The sequence below is a fragment of the Haemorhous mexicanus genome, chromosome 5 (genome assembly GCF_027477595.1).
Source record: "Haemorhous mexicanus isolate bHaeMex1 chromosome 5, bHaeMex1.pri, whole genome shotgun sequence".
Taxonomy (NCBI): Eukaryota; Metazoa; Chordata; class Aves; order Passeriformes; family Fringillidae; genus Haemorhous; species Haemorhous mexicanus.
In genome coordinates, this window is record NC_082345.1 from 41,998,823 (window position 1) to 42,024,922 (window position 26,100).

The window sequence follows — 26,100 nt, forward strand, 5'->3', positions numbered from 1 at the left end:
TATGTTTAATCTCATTTATTTCTATTTCTAGAAGACAATTGTTACATTAGTATGAAGACTTTGGAGACAGAGAAAGCTACATTTTCAAAAATTTCTACAGCATTAGAATTGTTACTATTGAATGAGTTCATAGACTTCTTTGTTCAGGTCCTTCTATTAAAGTAAAATGTACCAATATCTCCTTTGCTTTTCCCAAGCTGCAAGCATGTAAGGTGAAGATTTTGCCCCCAAGCCCCAATGCTCACAGGAAACTGTCTCTGAGGTCATAAAAATGAATGCTTTTTCAGTCCCGTAGCAGCTTATGCCATGTACCCACGTAACAGGTTTCCAAAGTATCAAACTAGCTAAAAAAGACCAGTTAACTAAAAAAATTCAAATTCATATTTGACTTCAGAAAAAAAAAAAAGAGACAACTAAGCAGTTGCATTAAACAAGTAATGAGGCAGTGGTCCCTGATCATTTTATTATTAAATTCCCAAATCCAGTTTATTGTGGGACTGCCAGCTATCCACTTCTGGTCCATTTCTAAATTATCTCATCGTATCCACAGAAGAATGTTTTCTTCTGTTTGCTCTCTCTCTCTCCAGCCTTTTGGCCATTCCCTGTTTCCTGTCTCATCAGAATACTGTATGGCACTTGCAGCATTGCAGCCTACTGGTAGTGCCATGTGCCAAAACAAAATGATGGTCTAGCAACACTTGTCTAGGTAACACCATATATTAGTGCCTTAACAAAAGCTGTCAGATGAAGAACAGGAGATAAAATCCACTGAAGAAACTTCCTTCATACTTTTATAGTAAAAGCAAAGCTGAATGCCGAGTTCAGGAATCACTGAGCAGCTCTTGTTTTCTCTGCCCATTTTACCTCCATCTTGTTTCCTTCCAATCTTACAGTTTGTCCACCTTAATTCCAGTGGATTCAGTCTTTGGGAATGAAAACCCATGAAAGCTGCAGAAACTGTCATGTTTACTGTAAGAATATCTGCAGGGTCATATCACTGGCATTTTAAAAAGCCAGGTTAAGACAACAAACCTTTATCCATCCTTTCCTGTATGAATGGCCTGTATGTCAAAATACCTGAAAACTGCACTGATACAGTAGAACTTATTTTAACTTGCATTAAGAATAAACTGCACATGCTGTTTTACAGACAATATATATTTGTAAACTTGCTCATGCAAAATTAGTGTGCACAACAGGGATACTGGTTTTCTAATCCCCACATCTGTAAAAATGACATTTATGTCTGCTCTTTTTGAACTGTGCCCAAACTCTCTCTTTAATATAATAAATCTTACACATAATTCATCTGCCAGCCAAACCAATTTATGAAGCTGAAACAAAAAAAGAATAAAAAGTTATACAAAAAACATGGTGCACCTGAACACTTGATTCCCACCTCCCCCCATTTTGTTTACAAGTAGAAAGAATGACTAAAAGAAAATAAAAATCATGGTCACAAAATTTCGACATTTTAATCCTAAACATTACAGGGCAAATGGATGTTGGAATTTATTTCCATACACCATGACTCAACTTTTTAATTCCCAAATGTGGCCAAATCCACTAAAACAAGAGTGGTTAAACTCTGGACTATGGAAATACATTTCTGGAATAAATGCTAGAAAAGCAATTATGGGAAAAGCCAACTGTCTCCATAAAGGTAAATAAAGTGGAACAATGTGTAGATTAGATACTTTTTCTGTTTCTTACTCATAACCTGTCAATTCAGTGCATCATATGGTTCAACATAATGGTCCCCATTAGACAAACATCTAACTAGTGTCCATTGATTCCAAGTTAGTGGATGATGAATCTTTTTGGATACTTTCAAAGATGGCTGCCAGCTCAGGGTTAGAGCTTATCTGTGACTGAAATTCACTCATTAATGGACTCTTCTCTGCTTCTGGAATGGTTAGAAGTGCTGCTACAGCTCTCATAGCGGATCGTTTTAGTTCATCTTGCTTTTCAAACTCCTGTTTCACTGAGTTTGCCTTTACCTACGGAAAAAATTAAAATATGTTTGAAACTTTACTCAACCCTCCCTCTACATCAATCTTAAAAAACGTACCTTAAAAAAAAAAGTACTTCCTCTCAAAATTATCTGTGCTCTTAAAAAACCAACCAAACAAAAAATACCTCCAAACATCTTTTTAGCAGAGTTTTGACCAGCAGTTTACAAACAGACTGAAGCTTCAACACGGCAAGGTAAGCAGAAAAGAAGTTGTAAGCTGCCAAGTCAATCACCAAATCAAAGCAACTACAGCAGCAAGCCTTTAAGCTAGTAAGGTCAGTAAATGACTTTGAACTGCTATTATCACAGTAATCCCAGCTTCTAGAGGACAGAACTTTTTAAAGAAGCTGACCTTCATTAGAATAACTGCTTAACCTTCTGTTGTTATTCTCAAAGATATTTCAGTGCTACAAACATAAATCATACTTAAAGACAGTCAATTTCCATGATGTGAAATATTGCAGACTAGGGTAATGGAAAAGCAAGGTAAATCAGGCAAAAAATGACTGTCAGAGCATGCAGGTGAATCAAGACCAAGCAGGAATGGAAGGAGGTTAACTACAAAGATCCAATAATCCTGTAATATAAATGAAGAAGAGGCTGGGTAAATGACAAGAACTCAAACAAAAGTCTAGACAAAAAGTCTAACAAAACAAGGACTACTTTATACTGCTTTCATCAGCCAAATGCCTGTTGGAAAAAACACCATCATCAGAAGTCAGATAAACTCTCAGTATTCCAGTTTCACTATTTATAATGAAGTGACATTTACAAGTTGCCCAAGTGGCAGCTGAATTTTTAAGGAACAAAAGAAAATGCATCAAAGAAACAGAGGATTTTTAAAAAGGAGCTTACAAATCTATCTCTCCATCTGTAATTTAAATACATTTAACACTTGTACAAGGATCCATTCATTTCTAATCTAATTATCCTGCCTATTGCAGCGTATCCACTGTAACTCAGGAAACGCTGCAGCAGTACAGAGGTATTCTTTAAACACAAGTTCATTTATATTTCTGTAAGAAAACACAAAACAATGAATTTAAATAAGCTGAAATACCTTAGTGGTACACGTAGCACGCAAAGGTTCAACGAGCCTGTCCAATCTCTGCAGCACCGCGCTCGGACAAAGGGTAGACAGTCTCACCAGCATTAAAAAGGTCAGCATCTAGGGTGAGGAAAAAGCCCAATTCAACAACAGTTATGTCTGGCACATATATGGAGATATACTTCCCACGATGCTGTGTAACCTTTTGAACAGTCACACTTTAATGAAAATGGGAAATGTTGCAAAGTACTTAAGCATATGAAGCAATATTTTTACCATTTCAGTCTATTCACTATTTGAAATATTTTGACAAAGTCACAGCTTTCACAGAGAAAAATGACAGCTAACCTTAATATCATAGTGATCCTTCAGGCCATCTTCAACATGGTTTAAGAATTCAAATATATCTAGTCTATCCAAACAGCTATCCAATAGAGTATACATGCACTCAAAAGCTGCTTTCCTTATGTCCAACCCATCATCAACTGTGTGCTTAAATGGTCCCATTTCCACCTGTCAGTGAATTAAAGAAAAAGGTAAGTAAAAAATTATTTTCTTTTAAAAAAATAACCTACTTACACATTTAGCATTGTTTTTCTCAGTTAACTTACCTCTCTGATTAATTCCTTTCTGACTTTTGTTTCATTGTAAAGATGAGGAAGCACAGTATCTAAGAGGTCCCTTATCAAAGATGGTTTATTGTGGGCAGCTGAATTAAATGTCACTAGGGCTACTCTCCTGACATTGAGATCTGGGTCCTCCAGAGTTTTCAGAAAATCACCTGCAATCACATACAGAAAGAAATAAAAGATCCTAATAGGTTTCTATTTGCAACTTTTAAAATATTTTTGCTTAGTTTTAAACTTTCAAAAAGACATACTTAGTGCAGGAGTTATTTTAATGTAACAGACACCTGCTATTTCAGCATAATTACATAAATAAAGGATTAATTATCATCATATGAAAAGTATTATTATAATTGTTATATAGCACTTCATATAATGAAACAGTAGTAGAAGAAACATCATCAAAATAAACTGCTATCACAATGACATATAAACTTTCTTTTCATATAAATCAATGAAAATTACATTTAACCTCTCATTTTCTCCATTTATTAAAATTCTCTCTCAAAATATGCACTAGAAAACCAATTTCAATTTCTGCAGTTCAGGAGCTCCAGAACACCTCTCAGGGAAACTACCAAAATAACTGATTTTTTAACCCTCAAATTCACATATACTGAGAATACCTAAATTACTGTAAAATTGGCTTACTCAGCATATATTAATGTAGCACCACCTCTCCCATCCCCTCCCCTACCTTCTGACATTTTTAAACTAGATTCTTCTATACTTTTATAACACAGCCTTATTAAAAAAAACAACTGCATGAATATATCCTCAATGTTTGTGAAGTTGTAGCAACTTCCATGAGGAATGAAAATTTTCTAAGGAGAGAATACCAACAAGGTGTAAAAACAAAGTGACTCTTACACCCACCAAAAAGCTGGGTAACAGAACTCAAAATGACTGAGATTTTTAAAGTACTAGATTCTGTTAGCTTTTTGATTGAATCATCAACAAACATTTCCAGAAACCAAAGGGGCAAGGCAGCTTCAGTGGAAGTGGGAAAAACCTACAAGCATAAGTCTTGAATATATTACTTAAAAACCAAAAAAGCTTAATGATGAAAATAACACAGAGTAAACTGACTTTGTTTCCCTATAAATAAAAGCCATGCTCTTTACCAAATTTTATGCCTTTAAGCACAAAATCTTTCCCCTCCTATTAGGTTAAGAAGCATAGATGACTTTTTTACAGATCTTTAGACCTGTAATTAACCAAGCATAGAACATTCATACCATCTTTAAAAAGATCTACAATACTTTGTTATACAAATGAGAAAATAAAAAAAGCCACAGCATTGCAAAAGACTTTGTCATACTGATGTTACACTGAAAGCTCTGATTACCTTATTCCTGTATAAAAATACACACAATTCCAAACGCTTTCAGATTACAAGCATTACAGAATCATAACAACCTATATTTACAATTCAAAACCTGGTAATATTCAGAATAATTCACACAAGCATACATGTCTTAAGTGACTGAATGTCAAATATTTCCAAGACCATACTTCTTGGTAAATATAGTACATCTTATTAAATCAAACTAATATAATTTGGCAAAAACATGGAAAAGGAAATCAGCTTTTGGATCCTATCCTACTAAAAACATGAGCTTCTTGTATTGCCCATCATAAAGTCAATACATGGAATTTTTAATGACATAATTTTTACTGCTCAGAATTCAAATAAATTAGTGTTAGTAGAAATAATTGGCTACTGTGGAAGTATCTTGTAACTCTTCCAACAGTTATTATTAGCATAGAATCTGTCAGTATAAGTGGAGACTTACCTATGCAGTTCTTCAAGAGTGGGTCTATGGGTTGAGGATGATCAGAAATAGTGAACTTAACAGCAGTAACCACTGAACTTCGAGCATATGAGGACCCTAATATGAAACAAAAGTGTGAACATGCAAGATTAAAACAGAACAACAGAGTCTAAATCATGCTCATTGCCACTCATTCCTCTTAGACTTCTAATACTTTTAAGAACAGCAAACAAGAAATGCTATTTATTGCTAGCAAGGCAATATGTAACTCAAATAAACCTACAGATAGAATATTTTAAACAGGGGGAAAAAAACATAACATTGTAATAAGCATGTAATGTTATCTCCTACAGAAAATTTGATGAATAAGCCTATTAAAACAGATTATTTATGATCACACATCGGCCTACAAAAAAATTCTCCCCCTTACAGCAGAAGCACATGAAGAAAACACGTGAATACAGTTCTTGATGAGGCTGATTCATTAATTATGCACAAAAATCTTTCCTAATTCTTAAAAACTTTAGAATCCTTATCTGAAAATTAGGAATACAGTAACTGACACCAAAAGGTCAAAATGTTGCAAAATGTTTGTTAATTTTTCCCTTAGTTGCCCACGCTCCTTCCCCATGAAGTTTATAGCTCTGTCTTAAACATAAAACATAACACTGTTAACAGAAATATAAAGTCTGAAAGCTGAACACAAGTAATTCTTGTTGTGTATGACTAACAACTTTTAGCAAATGCAAAAAACCTTAACCTTCCATTGTTGAGGGAAGGGAACAGAACTTCAAGACACAACATTTAAGCACGTAATTTGAAAAACTAGACCCATTTTTAACAGGTATCATAAATCCATCTGCTCCAACACATAAATGCATTACTACTCCTCACCTGATGCCAAGTATCCCTTGAGTCGTGGAAGCAGAGTCTCTGGGTCTATCAACGTAAGCTTGCCCAAGCATTCAGCAACAACATTCCTTGTACCCTCTTCTGCACATTCACAGTGTTTCAAGAGTAAGGCCCAGATGTTCTCAACATATGGTTTGAGACCAATCACTGACGCAGAGCTAATTATTTCTTTCAAGGAATGCAGAAGAAGGTATTGCCTCTTAGGTTGACTGGTTATTTCTTGTAGGACAAATGGCAGATACTCAGGAAGATTGCCAACACTAATACTGCCTAAGGCATATGATGCCGCTGACTTGACTTCTTCACTAGGAGAAGAGAACGCTTCCAGTATTACAGACTTCAGCTCGATTTGTCCACTTAAGTCAATGTGATGCCCAACTTCCCCAAGAGAAAGCAAAGCCAAAAGACGAATGGAATCTGTGGACCTCGAGTTCTTAACGTCTTGAATGAATTGACCTACAACAGCCGGTCCTTCCTTAGGGCAGGCTCGAGTAAGGGCAGCAACACATTTGGCAATGGAATAGTAAGACTGCTTGTGAGTAAGTGCTGTGCTCTGTGAGTACACTGGACCCGTTAACATGCGCAGTAAATCCATATAGCCTAAATTGTTTGTACCAGTCACAACCAAAGCCTGGAAAAATTCTAGCATGGCACTAAGTGCTCCACCCTGAAGTAGGGGTGATCTTACAAGCCCAATGAGTTCATTGAGAATGGAGCCACTAATCTTTGACAGGGAGGAAGGATATACTTTAGCCAGCGTTGTCAGAAAACTGATGGCCATCTGTGATACGTGCATGTCACTTTCACTAATCAGAGGTGGAAGCTCATCCAGGACTGCATCAATCATGGCAGCTGTCAAGCTGTCACTGTAATTCTTAATTAAAATATCTAGCGCAGAAAGAGTGCCCAGCTTCAAAGCTCGCTGGTTCTTTCTCAAAAAAGAAGCAAGAATAGGAACTCCTTCCCCAAGGATTGGTCTCAAATCTATCTTCAAAGGAGAACCAGCAATCAATGTCATTGCCTTCACAGTAGTTAACCGAGTGATCTCATTCTTCAGTCTCTCTAGAAAGATCTGAAGTGTACTAGGCAGGTCTGTGCCTAGACTGTCACCAAGGCTACAAATTATTTGACCCATGCAAGATATTGCCCTTTCTTTCACCTCCTGATCAATGTCAGCAGCCTTTAATCTTTTGATTGTACAAGTAAACAAATCTTTGATGTAAGGAGTAGCATCAAAGGAAGTAGGCTGGTCTAAAGGACGAATAACCTTTACAAGTTGTTGGGTAACCAAAAGTGCCTCTGATGTTATCTTGTAAAATGGGTCACCAACACAAGCTACAACTGGAGGTACCAAGGCTTGAACATGAGGATGAAAGACTTGGGGAGAATGATTGCAGAGGATCACATACAAACAGGACAAAGCATCTATCTTCAGATTAGAAGAACTTGATTTGTCATTCAGTGAAAAGATTATTCCTGGAAGAAACCAAAAAATGTATTTTTAGGGCAGGTATTTATAGAGTCTGCTAGAACACTTTAAAATTTCCAAAGGAAAGCAGCTATACTGAATTTATGCCTTCTGGCTCCCCATCTTTCTGGATGCTTCCAAACCCCTTTCATCACCTTATTCAACCAATTAGCTTTTTTAAACTTCCTCCATGAAAAGACATGGGACACTCAATGGTTTATGACATATTTTCTTAATTATAAAGAAATTCTGAACCTTAAACATTTCCAATCTTACTTTTCACTATTACTTCAAATTTCAACATTTTAAGTTTCAAAAGCTAAACTATGGAAAATATTTTTCTCTTTTTGGATGGAAAAGAAGGCAGTTTGATTTTGTAGTTAAGAATCAAATTAACTTCCTTTTTTTAATAAAGAAGAAAAAACCTTTGATCTTCTTTTTAAAATTAATGGAAATATATGACTAAAGTATTTATATGGATACACATAATAGGTGATTATTTTGCCATTTTCTTTCAACAGAAGCCACACTTCAAAGCTCTTGCAAAAAGCACATTTGGGACTTCAATATTTTGATGTTTCAGAACTTCCCATACCATTTATTAGTAAGTATTTAAGTTAATGCTGTGTTTCTCATACCTGGTACAAGTACAGGAACATGCTGTGTTAGGGCTCCAGGTAACACATTTACTAGCTCAGTCAGCATGTTAAAGCAGCACTGACGAGTCTTAACACTTTTCTCCTTCATCTGTTTGTGCAAGGCTTTAACTATGTTGGGAACCTGTAATCATCACACACCTGTTAATTGATTCAATAGCTGGCATTTCTTTCATTATTGATCACTGGGGGGATATAAAGAAATATGTGCATCCAAACCCCCTGATTTCTCTACAGAACTAGAGAAGTAGAAACATTGGGAAATGAAGATTCAAAATAATTGCTTAAAAAAAAAAAGTTATTTAGCTTTGAAAGGTGATTTGCATTAATAAAACTGTAGCAAGCAACAACTGAAAATTCACCTAAATAATTCACTTAGATGAAGTTTTTCAGCATTATCCTTTCTATTTTGCAAATAAAATAGGTTGCAGCAGATCAAGTTTTATCTTGATCTTATGTCTGGATACGCAGGAAATAACTTTTGCTTCGGCAATGTGGCTAAATGACATAGGACATGCAACTTTTACAGGTGAGTAAACAAATTAAATAAGCACATTTGTACAAGTCAATTTCAGTTTCTAATACCACTGCATTTTTTGGGGCCAGTTCACCCAGCTTGCTCTCTATGATAGTACTACAGGATAAAGCACATTGAGTGAACTATCCTTATGAACAGGGTGCAATGTAAACATGTCTTCTCAAAGATAAAAAAAATCTTTACAAATAACCTGACTCTGAAGCATTGTCAAAGGTGTTTCTCCTTGTTCCATTGCATCAGGATCACAAAGCCAACTTTGCACAGGTCGAGTTTGTTTTAAAAGAGAAAGATATGCATGAAAAACATCTGCTTTAACATTTTCTTCACGTTCTTTGAATCTGGCTATTAAAGCAGGAGATACAGTTTTGTAGAATTCTGGAAGCATTTCGTGTCGTGTGCTAACCACAGCATCCAGACATTTAGCAGCTGCACGCCTCACTTTCCAGCTCATGTCATCATCATCACTATATTCATCATCACTCCCTAGAAAAAATGAATTATGCATATGTTCAAGTCTAGACAAGCAACGCATCAAGTGTTATTTCAAACAATTAAAAAGAACACACTTTTTAAACAATTAAAAAGTTGGGTTCTTTGCATAAGACACGCAAAGAAATAGGTCCAGAATTACATTCAAAACCATACCTACAAAAAGCCTTCTAAACAGCCTAACTTGTAATTCTCAGCCAATTTTTTCACATTAGTCTCCCACACATATTAATTTAAACTGCAAATAGGAAAAGGAGCTCCCCATCATATTTCCAGCCTGACTACTGATTTAAAGCATATTCTTCTTTCTTCATGACAACAAAGCAACAGTGAATATTAGCTGATCAAGATTCAATAAATTATTCTGTCTGCTTCCTTCTAGAGGTAAATCAAACTATACAGAGTCCCCAAAAATATCAAAACGTATAAAATAAGCAATATAGATTTTTCAGGTCTTAAAGCAACAACTATGCAGCTCACTCTTTCCTTAAGTAATGAGAATTTTATGCCCTCAGTTCAGATTACTTGTGTGTCCAAGTTTTCACAAAGCTTATATCTGGCAATGCTTGCCACCATATTAACAATAAAATACCTTATGACTTTCAGTCTGAAACACTTCTATCCTACTGAAAAATACTGAGTAATTTTCAATCTATTCTGATTTTATGCATTAGGTACCAATATATTATAGTGGAAAGTAGTGAGAAGCCTTTCCCATGCTGTATATGTATTTTCAATTCATTAGCTGATGTTCTCACTTTATTTATATCATGTCGCATGCTTCTGCCTTTTTCCACCTTTCAGGTATTTTAAAATATTTGTCTTGTACTTTATGTTCCCTCTCAGAATTTCTGATCTCCAGCACCAACATCCTATACTTTTATTCCAGGAAGTGAGTTCATTAGCCATGTTTAAAATAGGTACAAAATTTGAATGGAAGTACACAAGTCATTAAAATGCTGGTAACTCAGGAGTATTACCACCCATACCAATTTTCTCAGATGGGTGCAATGTCAAAAGCTCATCCTCTCCCCCAAACCAAAAAGAGAACATACCTTGATCATCATCATCACCGCCATCAGCATCCATAGCATTTTCATCTTCATCTTCATCATCATAATTGTAATTAGGATCATAAGTAAGATATTTAAGACAAATGTTTATAATAGTAGATACATGAGGGTACACTTCTTTAGGACACCTGTGTAACATAAAAATACAATCATTGTCAAATTACTTTGAAGTACTAAAATATTCTTAAAAGATTTCATGTTGCATACTGTACTTTGGAGAGAGTAGCCAACACAACATCAATGCATCCCTCTGAACTACAGAAATTCAAAGAGAAGGTCAGAAAGGGCAATGCCACTTTGTAACAGGATATGCTAGACTGGAAGGCTGCAAAGGACTCAGACATGCCTTTGGATACCAATTCTTTATCACCACTATCAGACACAAATATTATGAGAATACTTCCCACCTCTTGTTTGTACAAGTAGCAATGGCACAGTAGAAAGCTTGCAGAGGACAGACATAGCACACTGCTTAAGAGTTAAGTTACAAGATAGCTATAGGAATAGCATCCTATCTTTGTTCCAGCTCAAAGCTTGCAAGAGTATTTTGTATGAAGGAGGCTGTCTCTTGACAGCTCACAACTAAATGACACACTATTAGATCTTTAGAAAGCCTGAAATAGGTACCCATGAATGACTTACCTCCTAACAAAAGATTCAAAGGCTTGAATGCAGTACTCTCGTAGTTCATCATCATCCACATTACAAAACTTTACAACCAAAGGAATTATTTTCTCAAGATATTCACCTGGTAAGAGAAAAAAAATCAGCTAACTACTCTCATAAAAAAAACTTCAAAGTAGAAGATAATTTATGTCTTTTTCTTACCTATTCTATGACCTGCTTGCCTACTGATAGCAGCAATACACTGTATATAGGTCCTAGTTGTTGACATGGAATCATTTTTAGACAGCTCTGTCAACAGATGTTCAATGAGGTCAACAAAAACCATATTGCCACAACTCATAACCAGGTGACCAAGAGCAATGATGGTTCTTTTCCTCACAGCAAGTCTTGGGCTGGTCAGCTGGGGGAGCAGACAGGTCAGAATTGAAGGATGGAAGTTAACAAGCAGTCCTCCTTGCCTTAAAACAGACAAAACACAAACTCAAAACCAATTGAATCTAGATAACTTTGTTCATATACTGTAAAACAATCCTTCAAATATTCCCCACACATCACCAAGATTCCAATCAAATGTTAAAATTTCAGCTTTTAAAACTTGTTAAAAGAAGAATGAGTTAAAAATATAACTTCAAAACAACAAACATTAAAAGAAGCTTAAAACTACAGTTCTCAGAAAATAGTAATTGATCAACCAATTATCTTGAATACATTCACTTATTTTTTTCTAAATTAAGTTTCATCTACACATAATATTACCATGTTATTTCATATGACTTGGAATAATTTAATTTTAACATCTGGAAAACTGAAGTTCAAGCTTTAAGTAGTATTTATGAGCATTCACCAGCATATTAAAAGAGGGATGTTTACCTGCTCAGCATATCAGCCATGATATCCAGTGCCTCCAGTTGAACAGACACATCTTCCTGCTTGGCTATAGCACTAGTGAGACGCCCTGTGATCTTTTTGCAAACATTAGCTGCTAATGCAGAACCTGAAAGTACAACAAAACCTCAGCATTTCCATAATATTTTAAAAATACAGCTTTCAACACCAGAGATGATGTTTGTGACTATGGAAAGCAACCCAATCTACATAAAGAAGCTTTTTCCAACCAACAAAACAAGCTTAAACAGCCAGTCTGATAATGTCATGTATGCTCTGCATTACAGCTGAAAAGAGCCATGTACAAACACACTAAGCAGGAGGGATTCTTTTCCCAGAAGGTACACACAACAGAGCACTGCTTCTGGAAGGGCAAGCGATGGAAAGTGAAAGCCACAACAACTCTAGAGCAATAAATGAAAGGACTACAAGTAAAAATTAAGGTATATACTATATGGTAAGGAAAAGCACAGAAGCGATAGAGCTACTTCTAATGGCAAAAAAAAGCAAAATAAAATTATTTTGCCCAAGAAGCTACTTAAAAATTAAGTACTGAAATACTACTGAAGCATTTGACAAAGGGGGGAAATTTATATCCAAAGTATTTTAAAATACAAGTAAAAATGTCTTTATAACAACTTCATAGTTCCCCCTTCCTCTAATTGTCTAACATTGTTTTAAGTAATTAGGAGAAGGAACTCCTATCATGGTAACAAGTGGTTAGTACTCATCTTCACCTGCATGAAATTCTTTGAGTCACATTTTGCAAATTTCAATGTGAAATTAATACCATTTCAACCTATGGTAAATCTAGTTTATATATATTTTGGCTCATTCTTAACCACAACTAAAATTAAAACATAACAAGTGGACAGTCTAATGTGTTACCAGGGAGGCTAAGAAAAAGAGAACAATCTGTGTTTGAGTTGGGAGCAAGAAATGACACGCTGTTTATTTTTATATTAGGAATGTTAATTATATTGAAAGACTTGCCTACATTTTTGTTTGAGCTTTACCTCCACCCAAAAGATCTTCTTTTGTGTAGGCAAACACAGCAGAAAAAGCTTAAAACAACTGACGTAAAATTATTTATGTAAAGTTTATGCATCTCACTGCTGCTTGATAGAAACAAGATTTACATGTCAATTTTCAAAAAGGATATTAAAATCAGAGCTTTTTTTTTTTAATTCACGAGACCTCAGTCCATAAAAATGTAATTTCCAAAGCCTTTTTAATCACCCTCTAGTCTCATTCATATCCTACACTATGATATGTGAAAAGCACTTGAGTAAAAAAGTAATGCTATTAACTGATGAGCTGTTCAACATTAGTGTCTCTTCTAGAGGAAAGACTGCCTTCATTAAACCTGCAGCTAAGACTTTCACTAATTTAATAGGCAACTGTCAGAAACACAAGGTACTTCCCAAAACAATTCCTAGAAAGTGAGACAAGAAATCAGGTGGTTAAAGAAAAATACAGGAGTTGTAATCAATTTTAAAGCATATTATCAACCAAAGACCAAGGTGAGATTTAGCCTAGATGTGCTCCACCAGGCAATTAGTAAAACAGAAGCTTTTACAACCTGTTATACTGAAGTTCATATTCTCTGAACTTGTTTTCCACACTAATGCAATCCTTCAGTAAAAAAAATGTTCTTAAACTAGTAAAATTTGGCAATATAGTCAGAGAAGGAGAAACTGAAAGGGTATTTGTGCCATGTTTTTACACTAACTGAAACTATTTCCATTGCTGAAACCTCTTCCCTCCAGCTTTTTAATTTTTTTTTTTGAATTAGTAAATGATACAACTGCATAGTCTTTAGTACAAAATGCCTTACCACTGGAAGCAGGGGGAAGTTCTCCAATCACAGTTTTAAGACCAATGCTTGAAATGTCACGTAACTGTTCTTTATCTGAAAGCATGTTTGTACACAGGGTATCTACAATGGTCTCCACTTGATACTCCTTCACTTTACTCACCAGAGGTCCCAGGCTGTATAAACAAGAGAAGAGCATTAAATTGGCAACAATATTATTTCAGTATTTTGCATTCAAGTCAAACTTCAGGTTAGTTTTGGTAGCAACACAAAGCAGAATTTTAAAAACTGAAAACCCTTATCTGTTTGGACTGATAACTTGCCCCATAAATCTAGTAACAAAACACTCATTTAGTTAAGTTTCTTATTTGGAGCTGGAAATTCATTCTGTATGGCTGTTCCGCGTCAGTCTCAAAACCACAGTCCCTCTTACTTCTCAGTTCACGAGATTTATAACAAAAATTAACCTAGCCAGAGCCATCGGTTCACATGCTTGACCATCAGTGTCTCCATAATTCACAAACAAGTAAACAATATTCTTAATGACTGCATCTTTATTCTATACAACATTTGGATTCAGTCATGGCTCTATGCAGTAAAATAAACTCAAAACACATCCCCAAACCTGCTGTATGTACCCCATTGCTAATACCCTTTTTACCCCACGTCCAAGAATTCACAGGGGCAAGACTTAATTATTATTAAAAAATGCCCAGCAGAAGCAAAAGGCAGAAAGCAAGAGCAAACAGGAGGAGGACATGGGCAAGCAAGCCCTTGCACTCAAGCACTATGTGTGACTTACTGCACGATAGTGACTAGAGCAAGGTTCAAAGTTTTGGCATCAGGGGTCTGGCACCATGTTAGGCAAACCTGGAGCTCCTCTTTCGATGGCCACGCTCACAATGCCTTACCTCCCATGAACTCAGAACAGTGCTTGCACTTGAGGCACAACACTTACATTAACACCCAGGAATATGCAATTCCCAAGGCAATCACACCTAGCACTTCCCATGCTTTCCTTCACAAATCATAACCTGCTTGGTTTCTTTCTCTCCTTACCCACTCATGTGGGCACTCATGTGGTAAAACCTGAAAATACATGTGGGGGGGCGGGGGCAGGGGAAGGGTGGGCGGAGAGGTAGCAAAGGCAAACATACTTGCCAAAACCAGACACTGAAGTATCACTTGCAACTCACTCCATTTTGTTAATGCACAGAACTTGGAACAAATTTGAGATTAGTCAAACTAGTGCACAGACATCTGAAACTGATGCTTTATGATCACACCAATGCCACAAATTCAGAAAGATTGCAATTTATTCAATTTGCAGAGTATTTAATGGAGATTTACATATAACCTTAAAATAAGTACACAAGAACAACTTTGGGGTTACATATCTAGAAAGTACAGCATACAGATAATCTCAAGAGAACTCATAGTTGAGATACTGACTGGTATCTGATCAAAGGCATAAAAGGAAGCCCTGTAAGTGCACAGAAATTAAGACGCAATGGATGGTTTCTCACTTGCTTCAGCAGCTCCTGTAGAAATGAACAGTTCTGACAGAGACACCTTCCTTAAAAGCAGTCAGATCTCATGCCCTAACCTGACATTACCCTTTAATTTAGGGAAAGGGCACTGTACTGGATTCTTTAGATTTGATTAAACTATCTCTACAGCCACTAAGTCACTGAGAATAGGAAGGGGTTTAGAGGACCGTATCCACAATCTAATCTGCTCATTTTACTGCATCAATTATGTTAAATTAATAATGATTAAAATAATTTCTGAACACTAATACGGGTAAAGACTTTTTGCCTCGAACTTTAAAACTCTTGCTAAATCTGTACACAAACATCTGCTAACACAAATTATTACCAATAATTATCTCTGAGATACAAATACATCAAGCTATCCCTGACTGCAGTTTAAACATTTTCTCCAGCTGCTGAAAAAGCTCACAGCTTTCTTCACAACTTGATTTGACTCTAGAGTCAAGCTTTTCTTTCACTGTGATTCACTGACACATCTATATATAGAGTTTCTCTTCATACACACCACTCTCAGTCAGTGGCTACTCACAGCACTGTTGCATGCATCTACTCCTGGTGTAAACTGTTTTGCAAATAACACAAGCACAAATCAACTCAAACAGAAACCTATAGAATTCCAAGGTACAATGACTCCATAGTAGTTCAGAGAAATTAGGCTCCCTGTGCATTTCAGTCAACAGACTACAGCATGTAAGGTTAAAACCCCCTTGTTTTAAACCTGAACTACTGAACAACTACCAAATTCTTTTGATTTAAATATGCTTATTTTTCAAATGCAACCTATCAGTAATTAAAATAATCACAACAAAGGCCAGTCAATCAGATTCATCTCAACTAAGAAATTTTTTTGCAAGTTTTAAAGATGACCAAATCACTGGAATTATATTAACACATACTATAAATTATGGTTTCTGGGAAGTATTAAGCCATATATTACGTGAATCAGCATCTTCAGTCCTATTTATTCAACCTATTGGTTCAGCAAAGCAGACATAACAATTGTGAAGTAAATTTTACAAAATTTTATCTGAAGCTTTTCTGGCCTACAAAATCAGTAAATATCGCTTATAGACATTATTATTAGTCCAAGATTATAAATCAATCTTATCAGAAACTGAAAATAAATATAACTTTCTTGTATCAAATCAGTTCTGACTACAAAGCTTTTGCACTTAAGTATGTATTTTACACACTTGAAGGCCATTTTGGATAGTTTTAAATGCTCTTTGATCTTTTCCCTTTCACTAGCCAATAATTTGTGTCTAGGTTCTCTCAAAGTAAAAAGCTCATTCAGCTGCCTGTGGAAATAACAGCAACACACGGTCTCCTTTAAGTTACACACATTTGGAAATAAAGGTGTTCATAGCATAGCTCCATATTAGGAAGCTGAACACCAACATATAATCAATTATAATCTCCAGCTGGTATATTTTAACACCTATGGAACAAGCACATTTATTTACAAGGAAGAATTAAAATTCACAAATTTAAAAAAAACCCACATTATTCAAATCACTAGTATAGCACGATGTGCAGTAGTGGATTACCAAAGCACACAAAATGCTTTAAAGCTGCTGAACTGGATCAGCCACACAGCAGCCAATACATGCATCATCCTGCTCACACTAATGACTCAGCCTCACAGCGTCAGGGAGAGCTCCCTACATTGAACTATTGCCCAGAGAAGTCACTCTGATAAATGCAGAGAAACTACAGTACCACAGGGAGGAATCACTGCAAGTGCTTACTTTAATCCCACCTTTTCTTTTCACTCTAGATAGATTCGGGTATGTTTGGCTTCTTACTGGTTTCAGGAAAGACTTCACAGTGTGAATCAATAAAAATTTCTATTTGTAGGTTTAAATGGCAGAATATCAAAGTGTTCAAAATGAGAAAGTTCATCCTTAAGCTGCAACAATGAACACATGAAACAATTAATGTGCAATTTGGGCCAACAGAGCATTACAAAGATTATCAGCAATGAGGAACAAGCAATACCAACACAATACCTATGCTTAGACAAAACCACACTGCTTGACTAAACCTGATGCACATAATCTTAATGAAGCCACAGGCAGTGTAACTACTGCTGCCATAAGGTGCACAGGATACCATGCTGGACTATACTTACAGCTATAAACTAAGGATATGCCCTAAGAATAGCCTTTTCCACACTGGCTGATGGTAAAACAGCCTATGACTATCAGGTAAATCATAAAACATTCCTTCAAAAAAATGGAGACAAGAAAAATACATTTAATATTTCACATGTAGTTAAGAAAAACAAGGTAAACAACCTGTCGTTACTGACATAGGTTTCATCTACTGCCTGCAGTAAGAAGCCTGACAAATAAAACTCAGTTCCCTTCTGTAGGGTCAAAGATTACAGCAGGCCAACTTTTACTTCATGACTACTAATGCAGCTCATTAATTTTCATTTCTATTCAGAAATGAATTGGACAACCATTCTGTAAGGTAGCTACCCAAATACCAATGAACCCAAAAACTGACTTCTGCTTTGCTTTTACATGGTTCATCCTCCCACAAACCAGCATAATGTAATTGAAAGGAGCAAGAACAAAATCACCAGTGTGCTTTGTAGAGATAATAACAAAAAAGATCATCGGCATTTTAACCAATAGAGCTCCTCTTACTCAAGTGTGAAAGTGAGCAGTGGATAAGGCAAAACCAGGAACACTGCTCACTTGTTGCTACACTCGGCTAAAAATAAATACTGCTTTATGGTTGCTCTGAGTTGTTTCAAATCTACCATGTTCAGTGACCTCGAGAATCAGATCTTCAAAGAGTGACTCTTACGCAAGAGTTTTATTCAGAGCATTGCAACTGATCTACCTGTAAAGAAAAGTGTTGGAGCTTGTTAGGGGAACTTTCTCCCTTCCTCAAGGAAAAATCTATCTCAAGTGCAGACTGAAAAAAACATTGGGCTGTCTTAAATCCTCTTTCTATGAGAGAGGGAATTGATACTTTAATGGGTCATCAGGGGTCTGATGAAAGTTATGGCTAATAGTCTCTAAAGTTCACCACAGCATTTAAATTAAGAGAGATCTAAAGACAGTTTATGCTTTCGTCAGCTGGAAGTGCCAAGAAATCCTTAACAGAAATATACAAGAGCACAAAATATTTAAAATAAAAAAAGCCAAGAAAAATATGCTGGCTGAAATTAACTTCCCAATGAATCAGGCTTACACCTAGTGTTGTAGTAGATGGAAGATTTCAGATCAGCTTGAACTGTTTTAAAAAACCTGCAGCATAGTAGTGCTCAGCCTCACCCATCCTTCACCCTCGCCAATGTTTCTACCAACAGGTAAACTGCAGGAAGAAAGCAATAAGCCAGAAGAAAACTAAGTCCCTAAACCAGTCTGTCACAAAACCAGGTAAGCAGCAGTGTGAGAAAAAGAAGTAGTACAAGAACAGCAAACAGGAAGCAGCAGCACTATTAGGCTTAAAACTGTCATTAACTGTATTTTGAGTACAAGCTGCTTTAAGAAGAAAATACTCTAAAAGAGCTAAAAGAGTGATGGTTTTGGGTTTTTCTTTTATTCAAAGCTGCAAGTGATTGGGACACAAACAAAAACCAAAAAACCACAACTTGATGTGATCCAGAAGGCACACATGTCCACCTTCTACACAGATGTTCATAATTCACCTAAAAACTTTTCTATTCTGTTTCTTGTCCCAATAAAGTAAATTTAACACTGTTCCTTAAAATTATCTGGAATTCTCAAAACCAAAGTTGAAAGAGATTCAGTCACATTAGTTAAATCCAAGAGTTTTACCAATATATCAAAGTAAATTTAAAAACTGAAGAACTGTTAATAAGAACAGGATGTGCACACACAGAGGAAGTCATCTATTCTCTCATTCTCTTCCCTTTGCAATCTTTCTTTAATGTTTTAGTAAGCACTACTTGTACTTTAGACCCTACATTCTAACACTGCCATTAAAGACTGCGATATATGTCTCTATGTGCATTAATCTAAACTTCAGGACAACTTTAGGATGTACATTAGACATGAGTATTGCATGTATGCTAAAATGTAACTTTCCCATAAAATGCTATTGCACACAAAGACAATTCTAAGCCTGAGCCAAGTTTCACAACAATATGCTCTTCTGATTGAGTACAAGCAATCAGTTTCAAAATCATGAAAACATAAGGAACAGACATTCCAGAACTCTGAATTAAAAAGAAACAGCGCATTTTGTGTTGTTATGAAAAGGATATGGGTAAGACACATTTTAACAACACTACATCCCTGGTGACAGTAGGGAAAAAGTAGTGACAATTATAGTGCTAATATACCTAATATCTGGCTTGAAACTTAACATTCCTACACCAATTTATCTGTGCAAGGTTCTGGTTACTATCGCTTAAAACACTTCAGAAGCTGAAGCAAACACTGCTTCTGAGGACATAAGCAGAGGTACACACAGGCTTTTTCTGCTTTGCTAGTCTGACAGGGCAAACTACAAAGAATAACGAGCTAAACCAAACTTGGCTAGTCACAATGTGAAACTTCTCAAGCTCTTTGTATACCAAGTTTACTCCAATCCATACCTCATGGAATATAAGTAGTGTATATGGAGTATTAAAAAAAAAAACCTGAGCTCACAAACAAGAAACATTCTCAGGAACACTGTAAGCCTCTTAAGAGAGGCCCGCTTTAAAGCACACAAAAATCAGAATGGCCAAGAACAAAAAGTTGTAAGAAATGTAGCACCTCTTCAAAGGGTGCTCTGGAAAAGTCACACCATATGTAAAGCTCAATAAAGTGAGGAAGAGAGGGCAGTGAAGCAACAGGAGTCTCTGAACGCAAGTAAATGCACCCTGATCCCATAAAACATTTACAGTTCCTGTAAAGCCTGTAAAACCATCAACGCAGTATTCTGAATGCTAGCGAAGAGGTAAGTTCCACTTTGATAACCGAGGCCATATCTTTACCATTTCATGTTTTCATGATACTCTAATACTACAATTCTTCCCCTGCACATCATCTAAGGTCTCACCACCAAGAATCAATGTGGCAACTACCACTGAATTATAAGCTTTTTATATCTATTTAGCAATCAAGAATTAGCACCAAAGAACAAGTGCGTCACTCAAATACTTCCAGCAAGGACTGCATGTGCTATTTGGTGCCTGAAATCCCAAACATTAATCCTGAAAGTCACCAAAATATAGTTTTTTACTTTACAACCATTAAGGCAGGTAGTCTAGAAGAATAAGGGTTCCTTTGGGGACATCAATTTCAAAATTATTTTGCATAGCAGGGGTCATTTGAGTTTTCAAAAGTGCTTTATATTGCTCAGTCATTATACAATTCTTTACATCATAGAAAAAGAATACATACCATTTGACAGCTAAGTTTTGCACCTCACCATTTTTATCTTCCAATAATTTCAAAATCATCTTCACCACCTTTCTTTCACTGTCATCATCCAGCTTGATAGAATCTTTCTGAAGTTCTGTCATCAAGTCATTAGTAGCCATAAACCTGACAAAAGATGTGAGATAATTATTGCTAAAGGGATATGGGTTATTCACAGTGCTCAGGATTCAAGATTCTCAGTTTCCATAATTTGTTATCAAACAAATCACATTTAACATTGAGTTATTGTTGTCTGTTTTGTGATGCAAGTAGCATGTATAAAACAGAAAGGAAGAAAACTGTATTTGAAAATGATAACAACTGAGCTAGGTCATCACCTTTCTCTTATGAGAACAGCTACATATTTTACTTCCAGCATTTATATTACATTCCACATGATCTCCACAAAGAAAAACTGATACTTTTACAGATTTTAAGTAGTCCTTTCATAAGCTATGCTGATGTTGCAAAATACAAGCTTTTTTTAAAACTTTGTTAAAAAAAATTGATCTCTGCTCTGAGTTTATTTTAAAAGAGTTTTAAGCAAGAAGAAAAATACAGTTTCTCAAACATTCTCCCACAAAATTCCCAAAAGCCAAACTTTAATTAATGACGGGAGAAATAAAAGTTAAGCTTATGTTCCATGTGTTTTTCATTTTCTTGCCTTGTACAGAATAGCTTGTTTACAGCCCAGAAAACAGAGCTGATCACATTTATCCAGCCCTCAATACAGGGTGACACAGTAAAGAAGAAAATTAATTCTTGAGAGATCAAGCAAATAAAATCATCTTTCATATAAATTAATTTACTATTTAATAACAGTCAATATCCACCAATAGAAGAACATACTGAAAAATTACTTCCCAAAAATATTCCCTTTATGCCTTCTGTTTCTTTCCCTTCCAAAGTCTGTTTCACAATCCATTTTCTTTTGAAAGTGCCCTCTCTTCTCAGAAGCAGCAATACAGATATATTACTCAATTACAAATCCCACAGGCTTCAGTACTGACACCAACCCCCACTCAAAACTCCAAACAAGGGTTTGTAGTTAAACAGTTAAGGGTGACATTTGGACTTCAGGCACATCATACTCAAGCAGACATCACTTCAGCTCAGGTCACGCTTGGAAGGTTATCTCTGCAGCTTGACATGCCAGATATTACTTTTTACTGAAAACAAAAGCCAAGACTCTGCATAATCTTAACATGCATCACAAATGCCAGATGCCTAACCTCACATAATGGACCTCAACTTGTCCTGTCTTTTAATAATTCCAGTCTAATGGTCTCAAGGTGTTTCTAAGATAAGACCTCACCCCTTTTTCATTCACTCTAACAGTCCCACTGAAGCAAGCCTGCAGTCTGACAGGAACCAGATGTGCACAAAAACAGGCTGGGGATGCAAATTTTAAACACGGTAATGAAAAAGGCTACTTGGTAAGTAAAGGTAACAGATAGGACCTAATTTAAGGATATACATGAAGTCACACAGTACTAGAACACTCAAAAACTGTCTCCAAGTTACTGCTGCATTTACCTCCTTTTCTAAAAAACTGAATAGCCTCCTCTCACTTCTTTGGCCAACAGCTCCTATTTCCCAGCCTTAGAAGTTCATGTCCACTCATCTCCTACTTGTCAGTTTCTGTACTAAGCAGAGCCTGCACATCCTTGGTGCACCAGCAGCCTCTGCACTCAACTACAACACGGTTCTCCTGGTAGACTTCTCCACTGAAACACGCAAAACAACTCAAACACCACAATGGGGTGGGGAGACCAGGCAGCTGGAGTGTAAAGCAGCTGGTATTCAGAAACGTAGTTTTGAGTAGTTTCAATGTGACTTTTAGTCACAACTCCCCCTGCCTGCACATCAAACTTCACCTGGTGCAAAGCAGGCAGCATGTCAGCAGCTCCTCACAGCCTGTGCTCAGAGCATTCTCCTGCTGCAGTGAGGACACTCCTTCTCCCACAGCCAGACTGTAAACTGCCTCCTTACCTGACTGCCCATTTTAGAACTTAAGCCCAAGCTTCCGTGGGGACAACACAATCACAAGTATGTACATCTTCCAAGAAGGACATATTCCAGCTCTGCATGGGACACGTCAGTTTATCCAAAAAAATGAGGATTACGTTTTACAGTAGACTGCTTACTTGAATGACTGTTTTACACTCTGCTCCCTGGTATCAACACCTGGTATCAACAGGATAACTACCCTGTCCCTATTCAAACAGACATGGTCAAAGAACAAATGCACTTACAATTACTGAAACTAAATACTATTTTATCCATTATGCAAATACACAATACACAGAAAGTTTCATAAAATGTTACTCCCTAACAGCCAGTTGGTAAAGGTCTATCATCACTCATTTTTTTATGGCTTGTAACATTAGATTTTAATCTATGTTAAGACATTTTTTTGTTTAATATTCAAGAATTTAAAAGTTGTTCAAAGTTACTAGAACAGAATTTCTGAAGTGTGCTGTACTAAAGGAACTACACAAGAAGTTTTAATTACATACAGCTGGGAGGAAAAAAGTGTTTGCTACAATTGCACTGGACAGGTATAACCTAGCCTTTCTATACAGAAAGGTTTTAACTCATAAAAATCAGTATTTATCACAAATCCACTAGAACTTACTGTAAATCATTCTCCCCCGAAGAACAAAATGGAAAATTCACTTAATCACAGAAACAAATTAGTATGAAAACAGTAAAAAAAATCTTGTAACATTTAGAGGAAAAAATGTTTCAATCTAGTTTCAGAACAATTTAAAGAAATTGGGCAATTTTAGTTTGTCTCTTTTTAGACTAATCAGTATTTTATTTACAAAATTTCTAATCTGAACTCTGCAGGTAATAGAAAGCTATTAAAATTTGAAAGAAGTTGACCCAAAAATCCCACACAAAATTTGTGCCCAGTTCTAAAACACTCTGTCAAAACCTAACAAGATTATTCAAAACCCAGATCTACCTATCATGATCTCTGTTTTCCTTTAGATTTTAATACATTGAGACTTGTTTGGATGGCATCTACTTTAATCATAAACTAAGCAGTGTGATGCTGCAGCAAAACAACAAAAAACAAGTGTATTTTATGTCTTTTCCCTGTCTGTATTGATATACTCTCATAAAACCTTCAAACCTGAATTTCTGGTTGCACTCAATACCAAAACAATGTAATTCTTTTTAACCTAATGCTTTGCCAGAGGTACTGTGTAAACGTATTATCGCTGCTGTTTTTTAACAGTTTACTTATATTATTTCATTTTCTGATATTTTGCATTTCATCTGCTATTAATTTATTACAAAGCAAGCAAACGATCCAATGAAAAGTAGTGCTCCTGTGACAGATCATGAACTGAAAATTAAATCAAGTCCCCGTAAGACTTAAGTGGATTTCTTTCTCCGGATGCACAGGGGCATTACCAAACTACATGAGGAGCACAAAACCCCACTGTCTAAAAGACACAGCATCCAGAAGGATGTGAGCTGAGGATCACAGAATCGTCTGGATTGGAAAGGAGCTCCTCTGCAAAGACAGGGTCACCTAGAGCAGGTGACACAGGAACATGTCCAGGTGGGGTTTGGAAGTCTCCAGAGAGGGAGACCCCATCACCTCCCTGGGCAGCCTGTTCCAGTGCTCTGCCACCCTCAGTGTAACAAAGCTCTTCCTCACGCTGAGATGAAACTTACTGTCGTTTAATTTATGGCTATTACTCTGAGTCCTGTCACTGGGCACCACTGAAAAGCGTCTGGCACCATCCTCTTGGCACCCACCTTTGAAATAACTATATGCATTAATGAGGTGCCTTTGAAATAACTATAGGCATTAATGAGGTCTCCTCTCTTCTCCATACTAAACACACCCAGCTCCCTCAGTCACTCCTCATAAGGGGGATGCTCAAGTCCCTTTATCACCGTGGCCCTCCACTGCACCATCTTGAGTCTGCCGCGCTGGCTATCACTTCCTGCTTCTATTCGTAGAACCACAGGATCCATGTTTTTTGAAGCTGGGAAGAGACGACGGAGGTCACCTCATCCGACCTCTGCTGCTCAAGGCAGGGTCAGCGACAGCTGGTTGCTCAGGGCTTCGGCTTCTGAGCATCTGCGAGCTCAGGAATTCAGACCTCCACCCTCGCCTGTCCCCACGCGAGTCAGCAAACCTGGCGGCCGCTCGGCTTCTCCCGGCTGCTGGGCATCTCTGCCCACGGCGCGTGGAGGCCGCGGCGGTGCCCGCACCGCCGCGCCCCGTCCTTCACGGGCAGCGAGGAGGGGGGATCCCCTCACGGGGAACTTTTCTTCCCGAGGAGGGGGGGATCCCCTCACGGGAACTTTCTTCGCGCCCAGCCCCGCAGCCGCGGCGCGGACAGCCCGGGCCCGCGGCACCGGCCCCGCCGCCGGGCACCTGCCCCCGCTCGGGCCGCCGCGGCACCAGGCCCAGGGCCGGCACACCAGGCGGCCGCAGGGGCAGCGCGGGCGCGGGAGCGGCGGAGGGGGCGGAGGGGCAGCGGCGGCGGATCTCACCTGAAGTCCTTGTCGCTGGATGTCATTTTCTCCAGCAGGTTGGAGATGTGGTACGAGGCGCTCGCCATGTTGACGGACCTGGCCGGGGCGCGGGGGGGAGGGAGAGGAGGAGAGCAGAAGGCGTCGGCGGCGGCGTCTTCCCGGCCTCGCCGGCTCCACTTCGCCCGCGGCTGCAGGGGCCGGGCCGGGCCAGGCCGGGCCGGGGGCGGCGGGGCGGGGGCGGCAGCTGCGGCGGACGCGGCGGGAGGGGCGGGGAGGCGCGCGCGGCCGCTCGCGCTCGGCGCCGGGTCGAAGGCCGGCGCTGTTGATTGGGTCCGCGGGCGGGCGGGAGGCGCGTGCAGCCCTGTGACACCACGTGACGTCAGAGCGTACGTGGCGCAGAGCGTGCGCGGGAAGTTCAGGCGCCGCGGGAGAGTGGCGGGAAGGGGGGAGGGGGTGCCGGTGAGGCCAGCCAGGACTGCGTGTCCCGGCGTGCATCGCGCTCGCGCCCAGCCGGGGCCGTTGGCGGTGCACGCCGGGACGTGTAGTTTGGAGTGCGGCGGGTGTCCCGCGCCGCGGTGGCTGCTGGGATGCGGAGCCTCGTTGTGGCGCGGCGGCGGCGGCGGCGGCGCGGGCGTTGCTGAGGGAGAGCGGGCGGGGTTGGGGCGGGGTTGGGGCGGGGTTGGGGCGGGCCCGCAGCATACCCTGATGTTACAGGGGCCGCAGC

At 38.2% G+C, this 26,100-nt stretch overlaps 1 protein-coding gene across 1 annotated transcript; it reads right to left on the reverse strand.

Moving 5' to 3' along the window:
• CAND1 (cullin associated and neddylation dissociated 1) lies at window positions 1-25,607 on the reverse strand. The gene is made up of 15 exons (XM_059846956.1): window positions 25,395-25,607; window positions 20,853-20,996; window positions 13,949-14,103; window positions 12,097-12,220; window positions 11,428-11,684; window positions 11,242-11,347; window positions 10,582-10,727; window positions 9,228-9,520; window positions 8,482-8,623; window positions 6,358-7,851; window positions 5,485-5,580; window positions 3,674-3,843; window positions 3,411-3,575; window positions 3,075-3,182; window positions 1-2,000 (listed from the first exon to the last, which is right to left on the reverse strand). Exons 1-15 carry the CDS (start codon window positions 25,460-25,462, stop codon window positions 1,776-1,778), a joined length of 3,693 nt encoding a protein of 1,230 aa, XP_059702939.1. The 5' UTR covers window positions 25,463-25,607; the 3' UTR covers window positions 1-1,775.
• Window positions 25,608-26,100: the final 493 nt, after the last annotated feature.